Genomic DNA, 26,499 nt, shown 5'->3' with positions numbered 1-26,499 from the left:
AAGACACACTCAGAAATGAAATTGAGAGAGATTCCACAGAACAACGGGGCTGGATAGCTCACAAATATCAGTGTCATGAAAGTGAAGAAAAGGCAAGAAAAGAGTTACAATAACCAACTTCAATCAATGACTGATTACCGAATCAAAGCATAATAAGAAAAAAAGCTAATAATGGAAGTGATAACATATTGGGATCATGAGAAACATTGGAAAATCAGCTATATACCAGGTAATAGATTCATGTTAATGTTACATTTCTTGCAGGTGATACTGGTTTTCAAAAGACAAAGGAAATATCCTAGCTCTTAGGTGATACATGGTGAGGTATAAAGTGTCATTATCTCTGTAACTTCCTTTTAAAAGCCAAATTAAATGAATAAAAAAATGTCTCCCAAAGGGAAAATAGGTCCCTTGGAAAAGTAAAACAAAACAAAACAAAAACAAAGTACTTCAAATAATATAAGAAAATCTTCATCAATCATCATATTCAATATCGATGTGTTAACAAATCTTTTACTTCCAGTGGCCAAAGATGAAACGATTTCAACAACAAAGTAAACAACAATAGCACTGCGTTATAACACAGGGCATAAAATAAATCTCCGTGAGTCTATACTGATACAAATGATTGAAGAAATAACGGAAGGAAGGAAGGAGGGAAGAAAAGGAAGAGGCACAAATTTTCTTTACTGAAGAATTCCCAATAATATATGTATATATTCCCCCCTCTAGGAGGTGTAACTTAATCACTGTCTCCTAGAACGTGGACCGGACTTAGTCACGTACCTCCAAATAATAGCATATGAAAGGGAAATGTATTTCCTCACCAGAGGAGAAGCCCACCTGACCTGAGTGATTATTGTTAACACCGTCAGTGATGACTGCGGCTGGTAGTACGTACCCTCTGCCACCATATGAGGAGAAGAGCAGCTCACCTATTTGGAACCCTTCCCCCAAATCAATAACCTCAGTGTAATCACCAGGAAACATCTAAAGAACCTAAACTGAGGCCTCTTCTACGAATTACCTGACCACTACTCTTCAAAACTGTCAAGGCCATGAAAGACCAAAAAGAGAAGCTCACAGATCGGAGGAGACTAAGGAGGCTTGAGGACAGAATGCAAGGCTCATCCTGGAAAGGATCCTGAACCAGAAGAAGCACACGGAGTGACCGCACTGCTGACATCTGTGTAAAGCGTGTAGCTCAGTGAGTGGCATTGTATGAATGCTGGCGTCTTAGTTACGCAAACATGTGGTGCTGACGGAAGGCATAACATGGGGGGAACCTGGGAATATGGAAACTGTACCATCTCTGCAACATTCTGTAAATCTAAAATTATTCCAAAGTTTAAACTTTATTTTTTTTTAAAGAAGCAAACTCTAAAATCAGGAAGTCAGAGACACCTCCTCATGCAATCAACAACTTAATAAGAAATAGAAAAGAGTAAAAAGAACTGACTGGAAGAAAGACATCTTTCTCATGAACCATATCTTCTTTTGCACAAATCCAAAATAATTGCCAGAAGAATTATTAAAATAAAGAGCTTAGCGAGTTTGCGAGATACAAGATTGATACTAAAAAACTATACAATTAGAAATGCTAGATACAAGATCGCTATTAAAAAACTGACTGCCTTTCTATATACCAGCAATGTACAATTAGAAATGCTAGATACAAGATCGCTACTAAAAACTGATTGCTTTTCTATATACCAGCAATATACAATTAGAAATGCTAGATACAAGACTGATACTAAAAATTGACTGCCTTTCTATATACCAGCAATGTACAATTAGAAATGCTAGATACAAGATCGCTACTAAAAAACTGATTGCCTTTCTATATAGCAGCAATATACAATTAGAAATGCTAGATACAAGACTGATGCTAAAAATTGACTGCCTTTCTATATACCAGCAATGTACAATTAGAAATGCTAGATACAAGATCGCTACTAAAAAATTGATTGCCTTTCTATATACCAGCAATATACAATTAGAAATGCTAGATACAAGATCGCTGCTAAAAACTGATTGCCTTTCTATATACCAGCAATATACAATTAGAAATGCTAGACACAAGACTGATACTAAAAACTGACTGCCTTTCTATATACCAGCAATATACAATTAGAAATGCTAGATACAAGATTGATACTAAAAAACTGACTGCCTTTCTATATACCAGCAATGTACAATTAGAAATGCTAGATACTAGATCGCTACTAAAAAACTGATTGCCTTTCTATATACCAGCAATATACAATTAGAAATGCTAGATACAAGATTGCTACTAAAAAATTGACTGCCTTTCTATATACCAGCAATATACAATTAGAACTGTAATTTTCAAAAAGGGATTTTAGTAAGAGACCATAGAAAGAAATCTAAATAATGATGCATCACATCTTTATAAAGAATAGTTTAAAACTGTACAGACAATAAAGAAGACCCAAATAATCGGAGAAGCATAAAGTTCTCAAGGACAGAAAGGTCGTTACAATAAGGATGTCAATTCTTCTCAGAATGATCTATATGTGCAAGGCTATTTCAATAAAAATCACAGCAGGAGTTTTCAAGGAACTTGGTAACCTATTTCTGAAAACATACATTGAAAAGTAAAATGGTGAGGATGCTCGAAAAGGAGAGGAAAACAAGACGACTTCCCTACCACACAGCTTCTGTAATGCTACAGTAATTGAAACAGGGTCAGTTTGGTACACAGGGGGGCACAGTAAACCCAAGGAACAGAACAGAGAACCGAGAAACAGGCCAGATCAGATACAAAAATCTGACCTGTAAGTTGGCTTTGCACATCATTGGAAGAAAGTGTGACTATTCAATAAATGATGTCAGGGGCTTCCCTGGTGGCGCAGTGGTTGAGAGTCCGCCTGCCGATGCAGGGGACACGGGATCGTGCCCCGGTCCGGGAAGATCCCACATGGCGTGGAGCGGCTGGGCCCGTGAGCCATGGCCGCTGAGCCTGCGCGTCCGGAGCCTGTGCTCCGCAACGGGAGAGGCCGCAACAGTGAGAGGCCCGCGTACCATAAAAAATAAAAAATAAATAAATAAATAAATAAATGATGTCAGGACTCTATGTGATACCCTAGTGAAGAACCTCACATCGATAAGATGAATTACAGATGAATCAAGGACTTAAATGTGGAAACCAAAGTTTAAATAGCCAAAGATCCCAGTAAAAACTGGGCAAAAGACATAAGCAGGCATTTCACAGCAAAGGGTATCTGAGTAGCCAATAACAATATGAAAATTTTCAAGCTCACTGCTAATAAGAAGAAACAAATAGGAATTAACATTAAGGTACAATTCTACACTTACCCTAATACCCAGAATTAAAAGAATGCCAAATCAAAAGGTTGGGGAGAATGCAGAAAAACGAAATTTTGTATATTGTTGGTAGAACTGTAAATTGGTCACTTTTAAGAATAATTTAACTCTACCTCATGAAGTTGAAAATATTAATTTCTTAAGACAGCAGTATCATTCTCAGCTATAGGTTCGAAGAAGTTTTCTTGCACTTTGGACAAGGAGAGTTGGAAATAAGCCAGACATTCATCAAAGCGGACAAGACAAGAAAGGTTGCCTATTTATACAATGGAGTACAGTTCGTCACAGAAAGCAAAGGATCCAAGCTCTCTGCATCCACATGAACTGGAAAAACATCACACTGCATCAAGTCACAGGAGTAAGCAAGTAGTATTACCCCACTGATATATACTTCAAAAGAGGCAAAACATAATGTTTACAGTCTAGTTCACAGGGAGATGTGTACATGTGGTTAAAATTCCAGAGAAAATTGGGAGGTCGAGGAAAAACAGAAAAACTTTAAACAATGATTACATGTGCAGGAATAATAGGAAGGTAAATCAAGGAAGCACAAAAAGAAGGGATTTCAGAACTATTGGAAGAGTCACTTTTCTCGAGTCTCATATGGTGCGTGACGTTGAGCCACAAAATGCTACGGTAGGCGTCCTGGACGATAGTTTATCTTCTGCGATCTAACCACTCACATGCATCACACACACACGCGTGCACACACGCACGCACACAGGACGCTGCCTGTCCCATCACACGTCCAGCCAGGCGTGCAGGTGTCACGCGGCCCTCCCGGCACTGACCTGTGGGAACAGAACTCCTGTCACTGCCACTGCTGTCACGGATCCTTTGTCTCGGACCCGGGAGCCTCCTGTCTGCAATCAGCATCCATGAAACTGTGGTAGGTTAACTTGCTACTTTGCAAGGAGGGCCAAACCTTAAACCCTCTGCAGTTTTTACAACATTATGTAATCCTCCACATGAAAAGAAGGCAAGAGGTGCAGAACGGCATGGTGAAAAAACATCTCTACGAGGGTTAGAAAAATGGATTTTAGTACGTGTTGAGTTATAAAACATGAATGAGATCTAGGGCAGCTACTTTACTTCTCTGGCTTGTTTGCTTATCTATAAAATGAAGGGTTGAATAACACCATCTCCAAAAATAGCTAGAATAACTTATCCTTCTCAAAGCCTAAAATTAGAGATGTAAGGGAAAAAATAACCTGAAACGCATAGCCACAGAAAGAACTTGAAAGAAAAAATGTAACTATATATAAATGTTAAAGATACAAATTGTGATGACAGCAAGTATAAAGTTTATCTTATCTGTATTGAAATATTTATCTGTAATATACCATAAAGAGAAAATTCTCTTTTAACTTGTATATCAAAGGGAAAATAAAGAACCCCACAAAGAAGCTCAAGTGAAATATTTTCATGATATACAAATGCCATTGAAGTGAAAAATCTTCCCTGAGACCACCCAACCTTGACAAGTATATTCACATAGGATTTAAAGACTAATATTTGTATGACATACGGTAGGTGGTCTTTTGCGTGGGTGAAATACTCCAGCTGACTCTGGTTCATGAAAGCTTCTAGGAGAATTATGATAAATTTCTACCTGGCCAACTATAATGTTAGCCTAAATGTTTAATTCTGCTCTCAGAACTGTACTTCTTCCTTGTAATGAAATATTCAAATTTCTTAGTTCTGGGTGTATGTATGTATGTATGTATCTATTTGTGTACCTATGGATACTGGATAGTATGGATAAAATGTATGCATGGACACTGCTCTTTCTTTTTATAGCTTACTATTTATCTTATTGATTTGGCTATAAGGAAGCTCAAATGTAAAAGTTTTGGCACTAGTGTGACTCTGGCACAACCTTCATTCCTTTACTTGGCTTTTGATTCTCTATTCCTTATTTTATAAATTGCTTTACTCTGTATGTAATTTTTTTACCATATATTACCTCAAATTACTGTCAGATGTAGATAGAAACAGAGCTTAAATAAGGTTGTAAATTTCTTGGATCATCAGAAAAACATAAGAGAACAAAAGATGCCATTTAAAATCACAGCCTCAAAATGAAGCAACTTGAAAGACTGTAACAGTTGTTACACTGTTGGAATTTCAAGTATGATCACTTACTTGCATATGTCATCTTCTGGGTCTTCAAGCCCAAATCTCTCATCAAATGTGAGCTGTATCCATACATTTTCCTCTACTGCTACTAATCTCCATACCAAGACCATATTTCTTGGATAAGTATGAGGAAACCTCGGGCTGTGAATACTTCCATTAGTAGACACAGTAATAATTCTCTCATGCTGGGGATCTTGTACTCCTGAAAGTAAAAACATAAGCATAGACACACACTTAGAACAGACATTTCAAAAATTATAGGTTTCAAAATAACTTCTGAAAAAAGGTAACCAATACAAGCCCAAAGTTTCCCATGAACTGTAAGTACTAAATGATTTCAACCCTTAAATGACCTCGAAAAACGAAATGAGGTCAAAGCAATGGTATCAATTTCTCGTTGTAAGGGAACTAACAGCGGTCTATGAAGATATGGAATTATAAGAAATGTTGCAGGACTTCTCAGTGACTTTAAAAGGCTAACATGAATTTTAAATTTCTAAGAGGAGAATACAGTATAAAATTGCTTCCAAGTTTATTAGGCATGGCAACCTTTTACACGGTGAAACGCCAAAATACATTGTTATTAATATCTTTTTCTTTTGCTTAGATTGTTGGGGGAGACATGAGGGGACCGGCAAATTGAAACAATTTGTTGAGACAAAAGTGTTTTTTTTTTTATTGAAGCATAGTTGACTTACAGTGTTTCAGGTGTACAGCAACATGATTCATTTATATATAGATATTTTTTTCAGATTCTTTTCCATTATAGGTCATTACAAGACATTGAATATAGTTTCCTGTGCTATACAGTAGGTCCCAGTTGTTTATCTATTTTACACACAGTAGCGTAGAGACAAAAGTGTTCTTATATCCACCCAACTGAGAGTTCATAATGAGAGGAAACAAATAATTGGTATTTGGAAAAGCAGCTGTTTACCTACACAAAGAAAAGCAGCTGTTTACCTACGCAAAGAAAATCTAAGAAGTAAGACAGTTACACTTTTTCAGGCCATGAAAATCCAATCCATTGTTTGCTAAATCCCAGTAAAAAAAAAAAAAAAAAAACCTTTTAAAGACTCTTTTATTCAATTTCTAAAACAATTTAAAAGTCCTAAACTGCACCTTGAACACATGAAGTAATGTGCATGGCACAACACCTGACACGTTTTTTGTTCAACTTTGATATACTCATAACATCAGGACAAAAATATTATACTGTACCAATACCTCATTAGTTTTCATGATTTAGAGATATGCTTCATAGACTGAACTTTGTATTTGCAGTATTATACAGAGAGAAGAATATCATTACTTTATAAGCACCATTTTTCCTTTATTTCCCAACATCCAATCTCAATATATGCATAGTTACTTTCAGAAATATGAAAAAAATGTCATTTTACTGACTCCTTTTAGGTACATCCCATCAAACTGTGCAATACAGAGTTGTCTAAGGCCTATTAAATCATTGACATTTTATACTAAACTACATTTTTCTTCTCTCTCTTTTTTTCTTCTATTATGGTTTTCTGCCTTTTCCTCTTCGATTCTTTCACTCCCATACCCTACTTCCCTTTTTTTAATTGAAACATACTTGATTTACAGTATTGTGTTAGTTTCAGGTGTACAGCAAAGTGATTCAGCGATACGTATGTATCTACTTTTTTCAGATTCTTTTCCATTATAGGTCATTACAAGACACTGAGTACAGTTCCCTGTGCTCTACAGGGAATTTATTTGTTTTATAGACAGCAGTATGGATCTGTGAATCCTAATTCCTTTTTGACCAATGGACTCCTCCATGCCAAGTTTGCCTCCTAAGTATTTCAGCTCCACGTGCTCTCTCCATGATTTTACACCAATGACCCTGCTTCCCGCTCTGGAAGGCAGGCTCTGAGGCGACCCCCAATGTCCCTCACGCGTCAGGAGCCTCTGCCTTCAGTGGGTGGAAGCTGTGACACGGATGGGGTATTACTCCCATAATCAGGTCAGTTAACTCTGAGTTAACCAAAAGTTAGGTTATAGGAGAAGCCTAACCTAATAGGGTGAGCCCTTAACAGAAGCTGGCCCTTCTTGATCTTAGAAATTCCAAGTGTGAAAGACACTCAATGGGGAAAATTCCGTGTGGTGGCCTTGGAAAGGGAGCAGGTTGTGTTCCCAGGATGTGGGCGGCAGAGAGGTACCGAGAAAGAGGGGGCTTTATCCTGAAACCTCAAGAGACCTCGATGAATCGGAGGCAGACTCTTCACCAGTCTCCAGAAAAGAATCGAATCTCACTCATACCTTGATTTTAGTCTTGTAAAAACTTGGAGCAAAAGCCCAGTCTCCCAGGCCTGGATTTCTGAGCTCCAGAGCTGAGAGCAAACAGGGTGTATAAAACCGCGGGTTCGTGGTGATTTCTTACCTAACAGTAGACAATTAATATACCTTCTGTTGTGCACAAAGCTATTTGATTTGCAAGTATGTCTTTTTGCCCTTTGTTCTTCAACGGCACTTAAAGTAATTGGAGCAACTTTTCATTTACTATTTATGTGACTCAAAATACATATTTCACACTGATAAAATGCAACTTAAGAATATGCTCTATGAAACTTCTTGAATTCAAAAGACGTCAAGGGTTAAGGGTTATTTATTAGTGAGAATATGATTCGGGTTAAAGAATACCTGTTTTATTGTTAAAACACCCCAAATAATTTTAACAAGGTGTAGTTACGGTTCTTAAAGCAGCTTTTTCATTCTCTTAAACTCAGCTGTTTCAACAATGAGCCTGCTAAGTATGATTTTATATTGTCTAAGACAAGATAAAGACAAACATAATTTCCTTTGAATATATACAGTGCATATAATGGGGAATATCATCATATTAGTAAATATGCCTTAAGTGCCATAGGATGTTTAAATTAAATAATTATTATTTATAATTATCACTTGTGCAAAAGCATGTTCCCTCTCATTGGGGGCTAATGTTCGATATGGCCATAGGTTATATTAACATATATCAAATAATCAATACCTCTCCTGTGCACATAATTTAGCACCAGTATATCTCATAAGGACACAGAAGGATCTATCAAGTTAGATGAATTCTCCTCTATACTGACAATTTTTTAAAGAAAATGATTATAATCTACTATTAAAATTAAGTTAATACGCTGTCTGTTTTCAAAGATTTCTTTTAAAAATGAGATTATTTCCCCACTATCTAAATTTTAATACAATAGCCTACATATTTCAGAGGTATTTTAGAGCAGTAGCTTATATCTAGTCCTTCTCATTTTAGCAGCTAATATTTTTTTAATGAATTAATTTTTTCGAATCAAATTTATTAAAATATATTATCTGCCCCATTCTGTCTCAAAAAAGAAAAAGAAACAAGAGTGCCTTATATCATCCACAGCACTGTTTACAAATATAACAGTGTTTACGCTTTCATATGCGTAAACTACATGGCTACTAAAAGATCTGAATTCTATTTTTGTATCTTCAGTCAAAAGAGCACATGGCTAAAAAAAAAAAAAAAAAAAAAAAAAAAACAAAAAAGCACAGGGCTAAAATGTATATACTTAGATTGTGTTTACATCTTTATTTTCTCCTTTATAGTCCACAATTCCATTAAACTATAATTAAGCATAATTTAAAGGCTGAAAATCTAGGCCTTATTTGTGGTAAAAGAATTGTAAATTTCCTTTTAAGTTAAATTGCTGCTCCCCCAAAATCATCTCAGAACGCAGTGAGGTTTGCCACCAAATGCATATGATTTGCCCATGGCTGTCAACGTTACATGTAAATCTCAAACAACGAGGCCTATAATCGAAAAGGAAAAAAAAGAAGCAACAAAGAGTAGGATCTACCAAAATAAGACTTTGCATTTGTAGCTCAGTTGCTTAAAAAATCGTCTTTCCAAACACGGAACTTTACTAGGATTTTAGGGATGAGACAAGTACCTATTTTGTGACTACTTTATTGAACGTTTGCTTTTCCTAAACAATGGACAGTACACTCAAAGAAAGTACCAAAGAAATGAAACAAATGTTTGTCAGCAATCATTGACGTGTTTACAACATGCTCCTTGCAATGCATCCTCAACAAGAATAAGTCTTGTTCATCCAGATAAGACAGCATGAAAAGTGAAAATATAAACACTAAATTTTAAAAATTAAAATTAACATCATTTCATATTATCCTACCCAACCCTCCTTGAGGTCAGAGTATTGAAAACTAACATGAAATAACAATAGAAAAGGAAAAGAAGGGAGATTAATAATGTGAAGACTCTAAAATTGTTGACTAAATATGTTCACATACAATTCAGTTATGAAGAATCATTACACATCTGTATGTACTCAATAAGTTAACAGTAAAACCAAAGCAATTTCATAATATTTGCCATGCATTTCAGACTGTTAGCCCCTTTAAAAGTATATTTATTGCGCTTCCCTGGTGGCACAGTTGTTGGGAGTCCGCCTGCCTATGCAGGGGACACGGGTTCGTACCCCGGTCCGGGAAGATCCCACATGTCGCAGAGCGGCTGGGCCCGTGAGCCATGGCCACTGAGCCTGCACGTCCAGAGCCTGTGCTCCACAGTGGGAGAGGCCACAACAGTGAGAGGCCCGCGTACCGCAAAAAAAAAAAAAAAAAAGTATATTTATTAAGAACAAAAGAGGGAAGGAGTAAGAGAATCATGAAAAGCAAAAAAAAATTTAATGCTTGAAAATCTGTATTATTTTAAAAGATAACATCAAAAAAGAAGTTCTGTAGGGAGTCCCCTGGTGGACCAGTGGGCAAGACTCCACGCTCCCAATGCAGGGGGCCTAGGTTCCATCCCTGGTCAGGGAACCAGATCCCACATGCATGCCGCAACCAAGACCCAGAGCACCAAAATAAATACATAAATAAACATTAAAAAAAGAAGTCTGTGGACAAGATATAATTCCTAAAGAAAGAGAAACCATCCGTCCTTCTCCATGCTAATGCTTTAAGTTGGCAATAGCAGAAAACACCTGGAGGATTAAGAATGAGGTAAAAAGAAAGGCCTCCAGTTTTGGTTTAGCTTTAAGTTCTGAAGAATTCTGGTTCCTGTTCACATAGGGAGGGCGTAGGGATGTGTCCCCATAAACTGGTAGATTTCACAGGTGTCTTGTGAGATTTTTGATGCGTTTACTTCCAAATATATGTTATCTTCAAATTGCGTTAGAAAAGGTATTTCTGTAATAGTCAGGTGCACCTATTTCCAAATCCTTCCTTGATGCATACACATACGCACTGGTCTTATTTGTGCTTTGGTCTGCTCACTATTTTTTTTTTTTTTGCCTGTGATAATCTTTCTTTATCTTAATCTTGCTAGTTTTTTACATGGCTATTTCCATTTTCAATCTCATTAACTCTTAATTAGCAAATTTCACTTTTAACAAAAGTTAGTTAAAATCATTTAACATATATATACATGCACACATACAAACATATATATATGTGTTTGTTGCTAGTTTCACTGGCTCCATAAATTGACACTTTTTGCCTAGAAAATCCAGAGTAATCTCACCTAATCTTACTTGATTCTGTAGAGAGAACGTATACTTGAACTCCACAGCGCAAACAAATCTCTCTCCATAAATTCCAAACTATATAGAAGTACCTTGCTTTCATGCTTAATATTTTAAATTCTGACTATTGTACAAAAGTACAATAATACTTAATACAATAACACAAAAAAACTGAGGCTCAAGTTTTTGTTTTCTTATTGGCTCCATCTACTGTTTCCCATACTTTAAAACAACAGCAAAATAAAACAGACAATCAAAAAAAGTTAGTGTCGTCTACCTCAAACTGTTTACAAATTGCGAAAAAAATGTTCACTAAGGAAAAATAAAAGATTGCTATATTAAGTAAGCCATAAAAACAAATGCAATTATTTAAAATATGCCCAATTGAAGTTCTTGAATTTATTCCAGGAGATAATCATTTTATGCCTCAAGGGAATGAATAGTCAAAAATCATGTATTGAGAACCTATTATGTTTCATGCACTGTACCAAGGGCTTGGGACATCAGAACAAGACAAAGCCTTGTCCTCTTAATGTGACAACTTCTAGGACTGTAATTTAGTATCATTCCTAGACTAGGTATTCTAGTAAATACATATTCAATTATCAAAACCCACTTCAGATGTCACCTTTTATGGAATGTGATCCTCAATTCCCTTTGTACATTCCTTTAGGGCTGCATTTTTAAAAATTTATTTTATTGAAGTATAGTTGATTTGCAACGTTGTGTTAATTTCTGCTGTGCAGCAAAGTGATTCAGTTATACAGATATATACATTCTTTCTTATATTCTTTTCCATTATGGTTTAACTCCAGGAGATTGGATAGAGTTCCCTGTGCTATACAGTAGGACCTTGTGGTTTATCCTTCCTATATAACAGTTTTCATCTGCTAATCCCAAACTCCCAATCCATCCCTCTCCCACCCCCTCTCCCCTGGCAACCACAAGTCTGTTCTCTAGGTAGGACGGCATACTTTAATCATCACGTGTAGGCTGACGTTTCTTTCTTTTCTGCCACACTCTGCACTGCCAGTGAGGTAGAAAATCTTCTAGGCAGAGCTGATTTTGGAGTCTGTAACCAGTATCTAGCTCTGTGCCTGGCACATGGCACTACATAGTACATATTGTTAGTATAAAGACACTTGATATCTTGGAACTTGGCAATAATACAGTTTCAACGTTCCATCCTTCATTCATAAGTTTCCAGAGACAATACATATGAGAATAAGAAGCTTTTACAATGTATATTCCTCCCCAATTAAAGTCCCTTAATTCATATTTACTCCAAGTTCATCTATTATAACCTACATATATATTTCAGCTGAAGGTGACAGATTACTCATTACTGAGATTTGCCATTTTCTTAACATACTAACTCATTTTAAAATAAAACGTGTTTTATAATTTTACCACACTGAGAATGCCACAATTATTGTCATTATTTTATCTTAACTCTGAACTATGAATCAGTTGACAATAAAAATCTGTTATTTTGTGACTTCCCTGGTGGCGCAGTGGTTAAGAATCTGCCTGCCAATGCAGGGGACGCGGTTTCGAGCCCTGGTCTGGGAAGGTCCCACGTGCCGCGGAGCAACTAAGCCCGTGCACCACAACTACTGAGCCTGCGCTCTAGAGCCCGCGAGCCACACCGAAGACCCAACGCAGCCAAAAATAGAGTAATGAATTAATTTTTAAAAATCTGTTATTTTAGGCAAGACACTTGATATCAGGGTTTATTTTTTTTTATAAACTAGAGATAATCAGAGACTGTTTTAAAGTTCATATGAAACGATGCTCGTATAAACTAACCACCTTGATAATTACAAATCAGTATGTACGTGAAGGAGAAACTTTGTCCATCATACTCGGCCTAATTCAAACACAGTGAGAAAGAAAATTTATTATCAGGTATCCAGTTTTTCTGATGTTAGTAAATAGAAGATTGCTATGGAAGGTAATGCAAAGTTGGTCAATATGTATACGGAATCCAATTTCACAAAGATCAAACTGATGACGCCAGAAGCAGTAATTTTTCGGCAGTGATGCAAATTTCTGATTCCCTTCTACAGGCTGATCGCAGAAGGAGGAAAGAGGATAACTTTGTAGAAATTATGCCATTTCTTTGACTTGGCACTATCTTTAAAAAGAGGTTTGAATTCTTCTGTATCTAAAAAGAAGTAAAAGAATTCAGCCACAAGCCTCCTACCTACCTATGAGCAATGGTAAGAAATGAGCGCCCATGTTCAGAAGTTCATAGCAAATCTTCCAAATGCAATGAGGGAAAGTTTATACACGAGCGTCCGCATAGCATCCCTCCCCCTGCCCACCAGCACTGTGAAGCAGCCCTGGTTGACTCTACCCAGAAATATGTCTGGAAAATCAACACTGGTCCATTTCCCTCATTGCATGGATGGCTCTAAGGGGCCAGAGTGAATCCAATGGCTTTTTTTTTTTTTTCCCCCTCAACAGTTGGGGATTAGACCATGTTGGGCGCAGAAGTAAGGTCCAGAGCTGCTGTAGCCAATAAGCTGTCATACTAGAATCCAGTCTGATGGAAAAGTCAACGCACAGAAGTAGACAGACACACAGCAGTACAGCAAAGTGGAGCCAGATCCCAGCTCAAACCACACAGTAAATTCAGCCCATCTCTGGGCTTCTCGGGTACATGACTAAACAAATCACTTTTACCATTATTCGAGTTAGAGTTAAGATTTTTACGCATGCGACCAAAATCAAAATGGGCCGTGGTTCAGGCCCATTATCCTGGCGTGATTATTACTGGTGTTCCCTGTTCATGCTTGAAAATATCTGGATTAATGTTACAAAGGACACGGCAAGTAAGATCTATAAAGTTCTTCTGCTGTTGAGGCACGAGATATAGAAATGGTAATGATTTGACAGCATGGTATTTTAGCCTTAAGGTAGTGGTAAAAATAACCTATTTGGGTTTTATACAATGGGGTATGACATAACATTTTCAGTGAAGGCTCAATTATGGGAGACACACTGGCAATAATCTTCTTACCTCTTAACGCTGCAGGATAAATCGCCAAGAATATAAACACAGAATCTCCTTAAAGCCTTTACTGCACACCAATTAGTAACGAATATAATTGTATACACACACCATTACACACACCATTACACAGAAACATGTTTGAGCAATGCTATTAGTTTTTATTCTGCATTAAATTGTGCACTATTTTACATACCACAAGGCAGCTAAAACCAGAATATAGAACAGAGACAAATGAGGAATAAAAGAAACGTTCACTTTAAAGATTCACTATTGATTTCATTTTTTCAATATTTAATTGACTCTCCTGTTGAATTAAAACTATTATTCAGTGTAGAAAGTTTACATTAAATACCAGGAGCTCTGAAATATTTTAAGCAGCGAAATGTATTTACGTGAAATATTATGACACATGATTAAGCGCAAATTCATATTACTTAACCTCTAAACAAACAAATATGCTTATTTAAGAAAAGATATGTCCAATAAAGAACCTAATCCATATGGAGACTCAGGATCTGTCAGTGTATCGTATCTGCACTGGACGTATAATTTACACCATTCAGATGGAATTTACCAGCAATTTCAAATGTGGAAAGCAGTGACCTATTTCTTTGTGAACACACAATGTCTAGTACAGTAGTGACATTTTGATGGGAAGATGTTTAAAATGCATCAAGGAGGGCTTCGCTGGTGGCGCAGTGGTTAAGAGTCCGCCTGTCGATGCAGGGGACACGGGTTCGTGCCCCAGTCCGGGAAGATCCCACATCCGCGCAGCGGCTGGGCCCGTGAGCCATGGCCGCTGGGCCTGCGCGTCTGGAGCCTGTGCTCCGCAACGGGAGAGGCCACAACAGTGAGGGGCCTGCGTAACACACACACACACACACACACACACAAAAATGCATCAAGGAAAATAATCATGAAACAGTAATCAGTACAAATTTACTCATTAAATAAGGCCATTCATATATGACTTAAGTGAATTTTTAAAGTATGTTTAAAATTCTCTCTTATGTTAAACTCTGAATTAGGCAAAATAAATGATTTCTAAGAAACAATAAAATAGGAACCTGTTTCAGCCTTAATATATTCAACCATCATCAGTGTTGACGAATGAGACTTTTCTGCTTCTAGTTATATTTATCATTAAAGATGAATGCATATAATTTATAGGTATTGAGCCTATGAGTTTCTTATGAGTAACATCCAAAGATAGGAAAAATAATAAATTTGGTCACTTCTATGCAAATCGTGTCCTCCCATCTTCTGTTTTAAATGTTATTAATTAAACACTCTCAATAATGGAGAGCGTTTGGGTTTGCATCTCTTTCCGTAAGCAACGTATGAGATTTACAAGTTACATCTACAGCAGGATCTTTGGTTTCAGTGGTAATTCCACATCAAGATAGCAGGAATAAGAGAAGAGCAGTTACACTGGACGTGACTGCCCTTCACAGGCCACGTTCAAGCAGACTTATGCTCATGAATATTCGAACCATTCTGCCCTCCTAGAAAACATCACCTCCCTACCCCACCCTCCAAAACCAACAACCGTCCTCAATCGTAAAGTGATGTTAGAATGTGTATAAAACACAACTGTGAGGCTTTTAAAAGAAGTGGAAGTCGCAAATGAATAATACCAATAAAACACATAATTTTGGTGGGGGAATAGATTACTTAAATTTTATTTCTCAAAGCAAAGGCATTTTTTAATAATGACCAGGAGATACCAAATCATGCCAAGCTATTTCGTCTCAGCGTATGTTATTTTATCATCTAGTTGGGCTATTATAAGGGAGAAAATAAGCACAAACACGAAGATGTCGAATAATTGGCCTGAATATAACCGTTAGCAGAGTTCTTCAGCAACAGCTAGTTTTATGACAATAGTTTTAAAATCAAACCAAAGATCCAGAGACGAGCGGTCTAAAAAGAGGAGCTGAAACACAGGATGGGACGGAGTCACGGAGATACATATTTTGAATTTTGAACACAATTTCAAAGCAGGAACTGAACTTAACTTTACAGAGTCCACTGGAAGTTTCGTTTGTGAGGAGGGATGATTCTCTGACACTCCTTATCACTGGTTCCTTCAACATTATTCAAAAATACCTACTCCCCTAGCTTCTGATCTCAGGGAAGATTCTGAGGATACGTCTGTCAGACTGGACGGTGTCAGATGCCACAAGAAGATTAAGAATCCTTCTGCGTGGTATCTGCACTGTTTACGTGAGTGTAATCTCCAGCCAGCAAATGGACCAGCTGCATTCGTGACCTCCCAGCAAGGGAACAGACCTGTCTCAACAGAGCATTTCCTTGAAAATTCTTGCCCATGAAATCTGATTTTGATGCTGAAAACTCTCCACCCATGTTTCCTATAAATCCATCCATCCCTCTTCTGAAAGAAATCGAACATTGTCCAAAGAAATGGAACAAAGTTATGGAAACACATGCCCAGGGAGTGAGGGGAAGCAGGAGAAAACTGGCGGGAGAAAAAGTACCAATTGTACTTAATTTAATTACAGCAACTGTAGTAATACTAATTACCTTGACACGTGGCTATCTATCACTCTTATTTTCCAGTAGAGATCAGGCTTTTTAAAGAAAGATATTCATAACAGAAGCCTCAAGGACAACTATACTAATCGCTTAAAACACATGATTTAAATTTACAGAGATCTATTCCTGCACAGCCACACAAACCGTCAAAATATTTATTTTATAGCAGCCATCATACTTTCAAATTTGATCGCAATGTTGTAATCCTGTTAAAAGTCATCCGGAAAAAAAGATTTATGATGGGGAAGCAACATACCAAGAAAAAGCCCCTGATATTAAAAAATGTATTAAGACTTTTACTCAGGAATTAACAAGAACCTTTTTTATTCAGTAAGTTCTGCCAAAGAAAGTTAAGTATCAATGAAGGATGAAAAAGAGCTCTAAGAAACACCAGAATAATCAATTACACTTTGAGAAGCATCCTGCTACTCTCTCTACACCGTAACAGCCGAAACAATATGCCAGGGGACGTTACCTTGAACACATCAGAGAATACACGATTGAGAACAGAGATGTTTCAGGAGGCATGCTGCAGTCTGCAGATCATTAGGAATATGAAAAGAGCCCTGAAGCACCGGCACAACTGGCCAGACGTTTAGAAGCACAAGGATGTGAGGACTCCCACTATGAAAGGAAAACAGTCAAGTCTACACTTGCTCACGTCGAAGAATCAGGTAACAATGTGATCCCACCTAAAGAAATTCTCTGCTTTAGCAGGGTTCATTGTGTAAACCTTAATCACGTGAGATGATGTCAAGCGTGTATAAGAAACGTTTAAAATGCAGAGTAAATAAAATATATGTTCCGCTTACCTTTCAAATGTTCTCTCTCCTCTTTTCTATGCCAGTCCAGATGCTTGGGGATAGTTCCTCCCTGCCAGTAGATGGAGATAGTAAAATTGAGTCTTTTGATGACCTCAAATCCTAATCTAGGGGGTTCAGAATCTTCAGTTTCAGATTTTGGAAGTAAAAATAGTTTGAATGATTGAGAAGACGCACAAAGTTTGTAATAAGTGTTATCTGAGTCAGTCAAATGAACTCGTATTCATGGTCATTCGTAACAATCTATAAGGGAGAGGTCTTGGCTGGCATAGAAAAAAATTAAAGAAAGAGCATTATTTTGTAGGATATATTCCCTTGACGCTTCATTCTTCCCAGATCTTGCGCGTTTACTCAACTAGCGTTTATTAAGCAGGTACTCAAAATTACAGGTTACGGACCCGATGTTTCCGTACACATTATCTCTTTAATATTTTTAACAACCCTGTGAAGTAGTAATAACTATCCCCTAGTATCTCGTCCCAGAAACCGTATTTTTAAAAGTCCCAAAGGGTGAGCTGACTCTTGCTTGCCAAGGTTCTGTGGTCCACACGATGCTTAGTTAATGGCTTCTCAGATTTAGGCAGAATTAAGTTTCTCCTTCCTACTGATAAAGGGACCTTGAATCTACCCCTTATCCTCTTCACAAGTAAAATCTAGGTTTCAATACTCTTCGTTGTCTGGTTTTGCCTCGATTTCAACATAACATATTCCGGGAAACTAGGGCATTATACAGCCACTTAAACAAGAGTAATACCAAATTTGTTCGAGAATGACCGACTAAAATAAAACCACTCTCTGTATACAAGTCACTGTAGTCTTTCTGCCCAAATGAATACACTAATATTTATATACCTCTTTCTAGTTCTTATAAATGATGTTCAGATTACAAAATGTTTTCTTATACACAGGTTTCTTCCGGCTACCTCAACAGCCTGAAAGACCAAATGTATTACGCAAACTTTATTAGCGTAAAAATAGAGTTGGTCGTCACAGTAAGTTGGCCATACAATTTCTGGTCCAAACCAACACATTTTTAAGCCTGAAAGAGGGCAGTATTATTAACTGTGTCAGGACCACAGATATAAACCAGGACGGTCCCCAGACAACCTGGGCACATGGTTACCCTAATGACAAATGACAGCATTAACCTTCAGTCCAGGTCTTTTGTGTTTAAATCGGGAAATCTTTCACCCTGAACATCTGTGTGATGAATTCTTAAGTGTATGTTTTCCTCTGAGCATCTTTAGTCAACTCAGTACACCGAGTAGAACTTTTTGTTTTCATAAACTTGGTAATATCTATTGCTTTCACAGTACTTTATTTCAAGGTAAGTTAAAACAACAAAACAGCAAAAATCACAATCCTAATAACTTTCTCTGTTTAACCACTTTTTTTTTTTTTTTTTTTTTTTTGCGGTACGCGGGCCTCTCACTGCTGTGGCCTCTCCCGTTGCGGAGCACAGGCTCCGGACGTGCAGGCTCAGCGGCCATGGCTCACGGGCCCAGCTGCTCCGCGGCATGTGGGATCTTCCCGGACCGGGGCACGAACCCGTGTCCCCTGCATCGGCAGGCGGATTCCCAACCACTGCGCCACCAGGGAAGCCCTGTTTAACCACTTTTTAACGAGTTATTTGTGAGGTCTTTCTAATACTACCAAGGAATCGGGAGACATTTTTACCAATTATTGCTGACTTGCTGGATTCTGGCTCCATTCCAGTGCTTGGACCAATAAGTTTGACATTAATTCTACCTCTAACTATAAACAGCTTCCAGAGTTTGGTACTCCTTAACAAATGACAAATTCCTTATTAATTGGGAGAAGATAAAAGATCATTTAAAAGGTACTTTAGTCCATCGACCGATGAATGGATAAAGAAGATGTGGCACATATATACAATGGAATATTACTCAGCCATAAAAAGAAATGACGTTGAGTTATTTGTAGTGAGGTGGATGAAGCTAGAATCTGTCATACAGAGTGAAGTAAGTCAGAAAGAGAAAAACAAATACCGTATGCTAACACGTATATATGGAATCTAAAAAAGAAAAAAAAATGGTCATGAAGAACCTAGGGGCAAGATGGGAATAAAGATGCAGACTTACTAGAGAACGGACTTGAGGACACGGGGAGGGGGAAGAGTAAGCTGGGACGAAGTGAGAGAGTGGCATGGACATATATACACTACCAAACGTAAAACAGATAGCTAGTGGGAAGCAGCCGCATAGCACGGGGAGATCAGCTCGGTGCTTTGTGACCACCTAGAGGGGTGGGATAGGGAGGGTGGGAGGGAGGGAGACGCAAGAGGGAGGGGATATGGGGATATATGTATACATATAGCTGATTCACTTTGTTATACAGCAGAAACTAACACACCATTGTAAAGCAATTATACTCCAATAAAGCTGTTAAAAAAAAAAAAGATAGTGCTCGAACTGGTTTTAAAAGTTTAGCTCTTAATTCTCTTAATTTTCCACGCAGGGAAATGGATAGTGTAGTTTACTATGGACCCAAAAATAAAATAAAATTTAAGTCAAAACATAAAAATAAATAAATGACAAATGACAGCATTAACTTTCAATCCAGGTCTTTTGTGTCTAAATCAGGAAATCTTTCACCCTGAACATCTGTGTGATGAATTCTTAAGTGTATGTTTTCCTTTAATTAGGGTTAAAAACTATAGAAAAATGAAGCTGTACTAAAAACTGCTTACCTTTCACAGTGAGTGCTGTCTCACATATATAATCATTTACTTACTTGATTATTCAATTTTTAAAGTATCTGTGTGTAATTTCATTAACAAACTCCAAAAGATCATGGATTTTGCTTAGGTTTTTGTTTTGCTTTGTTTTCATTGTTTGTTTTCTTCCTAAGGTATCCTCCCACCAAAATAACATAACACCTCACCCAAAACAGACACTTAATAAACATGTGTTGACAGGAAAGGCCCATGTTGCAGCTGCAAACACATTGACAAAGGAAGTTCGGCAGATAAAAAGGATGGCATGTGGGTAGGCTCCTGGCATATTGCTGCTCTCTGAAGATCTCTGGCCTTTAGAAGAATCAACCAAAATCCCTCACATTATATGCAAGGACGCCAGCAATCTACTGCCACACCATCAAAGCTGTTTCTATGGAATTGAGTTATACTCAATTCATATTTGGAATTACTTCACTGTATCTCTGAGATCTCTAAAAGAAACCTTCAAGCAACTGTAAGATTTCATCCACAGAGCATCATATTCAGGGAAGGAACTCTTTTTCCCTTTCTGAGATCAAAAGTCAAGTACCTATTTTAAAAAATAAAATCCCCATTCTCTCTTGGTCAGACTTTAGAAACACGTATATACGAAACACGGACAAAGTTGAGATTTTCACTTCACAATTCCCTTTCCTACACGATTCCAAGATCAAAACGTGTTTTAGTTAGCTTTATGCTTTTATTTTTCTGCGTCAGATGAGAGGTAGAAAAGGTAACGTTAAGAACTGATTGTGAGCATCATGGGATGGTGGGATAATACAATAGCACCATTATGGCGAAGAGCATGATACAGGCTGGTCTATACAGAATATAATAATGTAGGAAGTTGTTGAGACAGAAAACAAGCCTTGATATAATTTGCTAAATAATGCCTATAATCCTCTGTTCCTTTATAATTGCTCCAATTATAAAACTAGGATTCCTCAAGAATGTTGAACTGATGAACCAAGTATAACAAGAGATATTTTTTGATCCTTTTAAACTGTGGCTTGAGAAAGTCTTGAGAATCTGATGAAAGATATGAATGTTCAAGCCAGAAAATTACATATCTAAATACAGAATCTCATAATTTTCACAAAATAGCATATAATTTCAGAGTATCCATCCAGCCCCTAGAAACTATCCATGCACCTTTTAGCTATGAAATCAAGGCTAAGAAGGCTTTGCTCAAAAATAACTTGTCCATTATACAGCAAAACGAACACAGAACCATTTTGGTAAAACAGCATCAGTGCAAAAAAGTAAACAACCTAGCAATCAGGGATTAAAAAAGAAAATTATTCTGAAAGACTAACTTGAGTTTTGAGTAAATAAAATATATACGTATGTATATACACACATACACACACATATATACATATATACACACACACATACACATATAGTAGGTGTAACATGTCTTTTACATAAAAATAATGACAATATTTCAGACTTCCAGTGCAACTGTATAAAAGTGTTTAAAATATCTCCTGGAAAAATGTATCTAAAATGTGTAATTTAGAACAATCTAAGAATTCTTTACATTCACTTTTCAGTGATATTCTTCAAATATTCTCTTTTCAGGAAAAATTTTAAAGATTTGTTATCAAGAAATGTATACAAAAAACAGAAATAGACTCACAGACATAGAAAACACATTATGGTTACCAGAGGGGATAGTGAAGGAGTGGGGGAGATAATTAGGAGTTTGGGAGGAACACACACACACTATGTATAAAATAGATAAACAAGGTTCCACTGTATAGCACAGGGAGCTCTACTCAATATCTTATAATAACTTCTAATGGAAAAGAATTGGGAAAAGAACACATATATGTAAAAGAAATGTATACATAAAAGAATATAAGATAGTTTTTTAACAAGAAGGATTGTTTACTATAATAGTTTATAAGTGCAAAGGACAGAGCAATTACCAACGTTTGAGCACTAATTGTGGACAAGTAACTGTCGGGCACTCACGTGAACTGTCCTACAGCAATACTGTTAGGGAGTTAGTAGAAGGAAAGAAATCATAAAGATCAGAGCAGAAATAAATGACATAGATACAAAGAAAACAATAGCAAAGATCAATGAAACCCAAAGCTGGTTCTCTGAGAAGATAAACAAAATTGATAAACTTTTAGCCAGACCCATCAAGAAAAAAAGGAGAGGACTCAAATCAATCAAATTAGAAATGAAAACGGAGAAGTTACAGCTGACACCACAGAAATACAAAGGATCATAAGAGACTACTACAAGCAACTATACACCAAAATGGACAACCTGGAAGAAATGGACAAATCCTTAGAAAGATACAACCTTCCTAGACTGAACCAGGAAGAAATACTGTTAGGGAGACTCTGGTATCACTGCTCCACCAAGGAGAACACTTCTAACTTCTAACAACACATCATAAGCGCAGAGAATAAAAAAATGGTATTTATCAATGTGCCCCCCCTGGCCCCAGGGAAGATGCTCCCACCTGCAGGCATGGATTGATAACAAAGCTGCCTTCTTCTGGGGCAGCTGTAACTGTACCCTTAGGGTGGGTAGTAACAGGAGTTCACGTACTTTGAAATGGGCTGTGGTTCTCCTGAGCCATGCAGGGGGTCAGATAGCATGAAGCAGATCTAATTCAATCCTAGTTCTTTGGGGACCGAATTGATAGTGATTCATTTTCAGAAGATACTTAAGACAGCATTAGAAATTTTCATCTACTTTTGGTTTTAACAACCCAAAAGCCCGTTCAGTCAGGCTGAAAAGCAGTTATCACAAAGATTGCATATGCTGTTATTTTTTGCTTCTTAAAGAAGTGTTATAATGCAATTAAAATCTTTCACCAGACTTTCTATTTTATAAGGGAGATTAGAAAAAGTTTAGAAACACAACAGTACTGTATATATTTAAGTCCTCTGTAGGTAGTTGAATATTTTACTCAATAATGTTAACTAAAACAGTTTTTTCTTGACAAATGTACAGTAGGTAGGTTCTTTCTTTAGTGAGCATGGTACAGAAAATGTATGGGCAAACAGTGCACAGCGAGTACAAATGCAACCAGCATTGGATTCAGGCTCATGCAAGGCTCCGGAACCATCATCATTCTCTACTTGTCCCCGTCGAGTGTAAGCGAGGGGAGAAGAGACCTCAGTAACTGTGACCTCCTTCGTATCTTTCATATTCTCCTACTCCGTAAGAAGTCTAGCACACGGTAGGGTATAAACAGTCCAATATAATAAAAGTCCTAAAAAGAAGTTCAATTATAATTTCAAAAATGTCTTCACCCCCAAATTTCATGTTTTAGTCAAGAATAAAATACCTTAGCATGCGTATGAAGCTGACATGTTTAGTAAATCATGGACAGAACATACTCTTAAGTAGAATTAGACTTCAGAGCTATGCCTACATGTTGCGGTCAACAAATATTCATTGACCGTCCACTGAGTCCAGGGCGTAAGACAGGAGCCGGGCTGCTGCAGCCTGGTGGGCCTGGGCTCACTGCTCCACACTCGGGTGTCACTTACTTGAAGCACAAAGCGCTAAGCAACAATGCTAGGTGACCTTTCTACCTCTTGAACTAAGTGACTTTGAAAGGCATATCCTAAGTCTCCATAGTCACTTAAGGTCTCCGTTTGCTTCAGGAGACAGTGGTGGCTGGTGAAGGTCCAGGTGGAAGTTGGCAGAAGCGCTACGTGGACATCACGGCCAAGGCCAAGTGTACGTGCCAATCAGTTCAAGCGAACCTAGCCACCAAGCGTCCCACAGCCGGCTCGGACCTTAAGAAAAGCAGTAAATCAGCTAGAGAAGGCTTAGAGAATTGACAAATGCCCACTATAACCTCAGGGGGTTCCTGTTTTAAGCGATATGTCTCTCTTGCTGTTCACAAGCATGTGATTATAGCTAGTTTTAATATTTTAAACAGAGTTCTTAACGTTAAAACCATAAACCCTCAATATGAAAGAACTGATGCAGTGCTAAGAATCTATGCAAGTGTCAAAGAAAAATGTGAAAGTTAAATTCAAGCCCAAAAGACCAAATCATGGGATCCGCTGACAAAGTAATGTCATGTGAAGAAATTGCATGAATAAGTATTTTGTGGCAATAAAGGCAGGATATTAAATACTATGAATGTCATGCAACTACCAGCCATGCCTGTCATGAAAAAGCAAAAGGAGCATTTTGAAAGTTCAGACGGAATATCTTTAGCTAACGTAAAACTAATTCTTGAGCTGGGAACTTAATTATTTCATAGGTCATTTTAAAGTCAAATAAAATTTTATTACTACAAAAACAATTTTTTCTCAAAATGATTCCTATGGAAACACTGCGATTTAAAGGATTATCTGTCACCAGCTTTGAAAATGTAAGTGCATCTGTTAAAGAATTCATTTAATAATGTTTTACAATGAACAAAAATCACCCAAGGAAACAACGGATATATAAAAATAACTCTCCAAAATCATAAGCCTCCTATTGTTTCATACATTTTCAGAGGCTGATTTTATAATAGTTTGCTACCGTCCACCAGTGGGACGATATGACAGTTACCGACTGCTCTTCCAACTGCTTCATTTTATCGTGCTATCTGGTACCACTTTCTACTTCCTTTCCTACTTTAGATATCTGAGATGCTGCAGAACTGCATCCTCTTCTACCTAGAGTTCCTTCTTCTGCAAGAATCTGTCCTCAGTATTCTATGTTCTCAAATCCTTGGCCACCTTACTTCTTGGACTGAAGTCCGTATCTTCCACAAGCATATGCTCTTTGAATCTAGAGCAGTAGCTCAGAACTCTCTCCCAAGTCACAATCACATTCCCAGGTGTCTGACTAGTCCTGTAAATCAATATATCCTGCTCCAAACTTATGTATAAGGTCTAGATCCTCTTCTACTTGTTTTTTTTTTCTAATTTCTATAAACGGAATCACCATCTCACCAGTCAGTTAGCCTCCAAATCTCCTTATTTTTTACTTTAACTTTGTTTATGACACTACATGGCCAATTTAATATGATTGAGATGATTTTAAAATAAAACGTGGCCTAGGACACGCTTAGTGCTCAATACATACTGGTTACTGTTGTGTCTGCAACTGTCTTCAGTATGGATTACTCAGTATGATCAGACAGCAACCTTGCTCTTCCTGTTCTGTGACCAGAGTTTTGCCACCTGCGAGTAACAGCATATTCGTGTACTACTTGGACATACCTATAAGTGAAACAAATCTTCTATATCAAAATCAATACTGATAACCCCATACCTCCTTAAGGAACAAACTTAGGAAGTAAACACATTTCGCCAAATATGCCTATTCATGTCTGGTTTTATCAGAGTGAATTTTTAAGTGAACACAATTAACAGGGAAGCTGTTTCTGATTTTTTTTAAAACGTTGGTATGGTTTTTTCACACACGTGTACACGAAAGTTTAATATTAGTAGTCAATTTTGAGTGTTTCACGTCTTACTTAAGGAACTATATCTTATAAGGTCAAAGGGATATTCTTTTACATTTCACCCCTGAATGTTTCTTAAAAAAGGTTTTTGTGTATGGTATGAATCATGTTTAATTTCATTTATTTTCCCATATGGATGGCCAATATTCTAAACATTTCTGTATTCTCTGTCTCGCAAATCAAATTGCTGTACGTATATAAATCAATTTCTGGTTTTTTTGTTCTTTTTCATTGTACTATGTGCCTATTCTTATACAAAAAAACACCATATGGTGATTATGTCTTTATAATACGCTTTCATGCCTTGGTTACTTACTCATGGCCCTTTACATTTTTACGTCAGTTTTCAGATTAGCTAATCAAGTTCCATGAAATTCTACAAGTATTTCATTGAAATTATGCTGAATTTATAAAATTATGGGAGGATACGTTACATAACTGCAATGTTAAATTCGCCCACCAGTAAGCATGGTATTTCTCTCTTCATTTATTTACAGTTTATGTATTCCTTTCTTTTTAAGACGATTTGAACAACTCCAAAGACAGCTACTGAAAATGGAAGGAACAAGTATAAAACTGTTGATGAGTGCTCCTGTCAGCTAGGAAATGCCAACGTCAGATTTGTGACAACATCCCAAAGCCAAGTCCAAGGGTGGGGAATAAAAACAAATGCACAGCGGAGAAAGCAACCACTGCATATAGCCCTCAAAACTGTCAGCTGTCAAAGTGTTCTAAAGCTTGGCTGGCTCCCATCGCCAGAAGAGAGACACTGTCTCACTTAATCCACCTGCACAGCATTAACAGCTCTCCAGCTACTATTTCAATACAATTTCAATTATCTTCACAAAGGTCTCACACACCTTCTTTCACACGAACTGAAAGGCAGTAGTTGT

At 37.3% G+C, this 26,499-nt stretch overlaps 1 protein-coding gene across 1 annotated transcript in view; it reads right to left on the bottom strand.

The window, feature by feature from the left end:
• PDGFC (platelet derived growth factor C) overlaps positions 1–26,499 on the bottom strand; it is a 218,366-nt gene that overhangs the window by 85,770 nt on the left and 106,097 nt on the right. Inside the window, exon 2 of the mRNA XM_022582211.2 lies at positions 5,494–5,689. Coding sequence (XP_022437919.1) covers positions 5,494–5,689 — 196 coding nt within the window. The remainder of the gene's footprint in view (positions 1–5,493; positions 5,690–26,499) is intronic.

Source organism: Delphinapterus leucas, chromosome 5, assembly GCF_059928025.1.
Source record: "Delphinapterus leucas isolate spDelLeu-1000000601 "Yukka" chromosome 5, BTC_Dleu_Yukka2, whole genome shotgun sequence".
Taxonomy (NCBI): Eukaryota; Metazoa; Chordata; class Mammalia; order Artiodactyla; family Monodontidae; genus Delphinapterus; species Delphinapterus leucas.
Note: the sequence above shows the minus strand (reverse complement) of the source record. Positions and strands in the feature narration are given on the sequence as shown.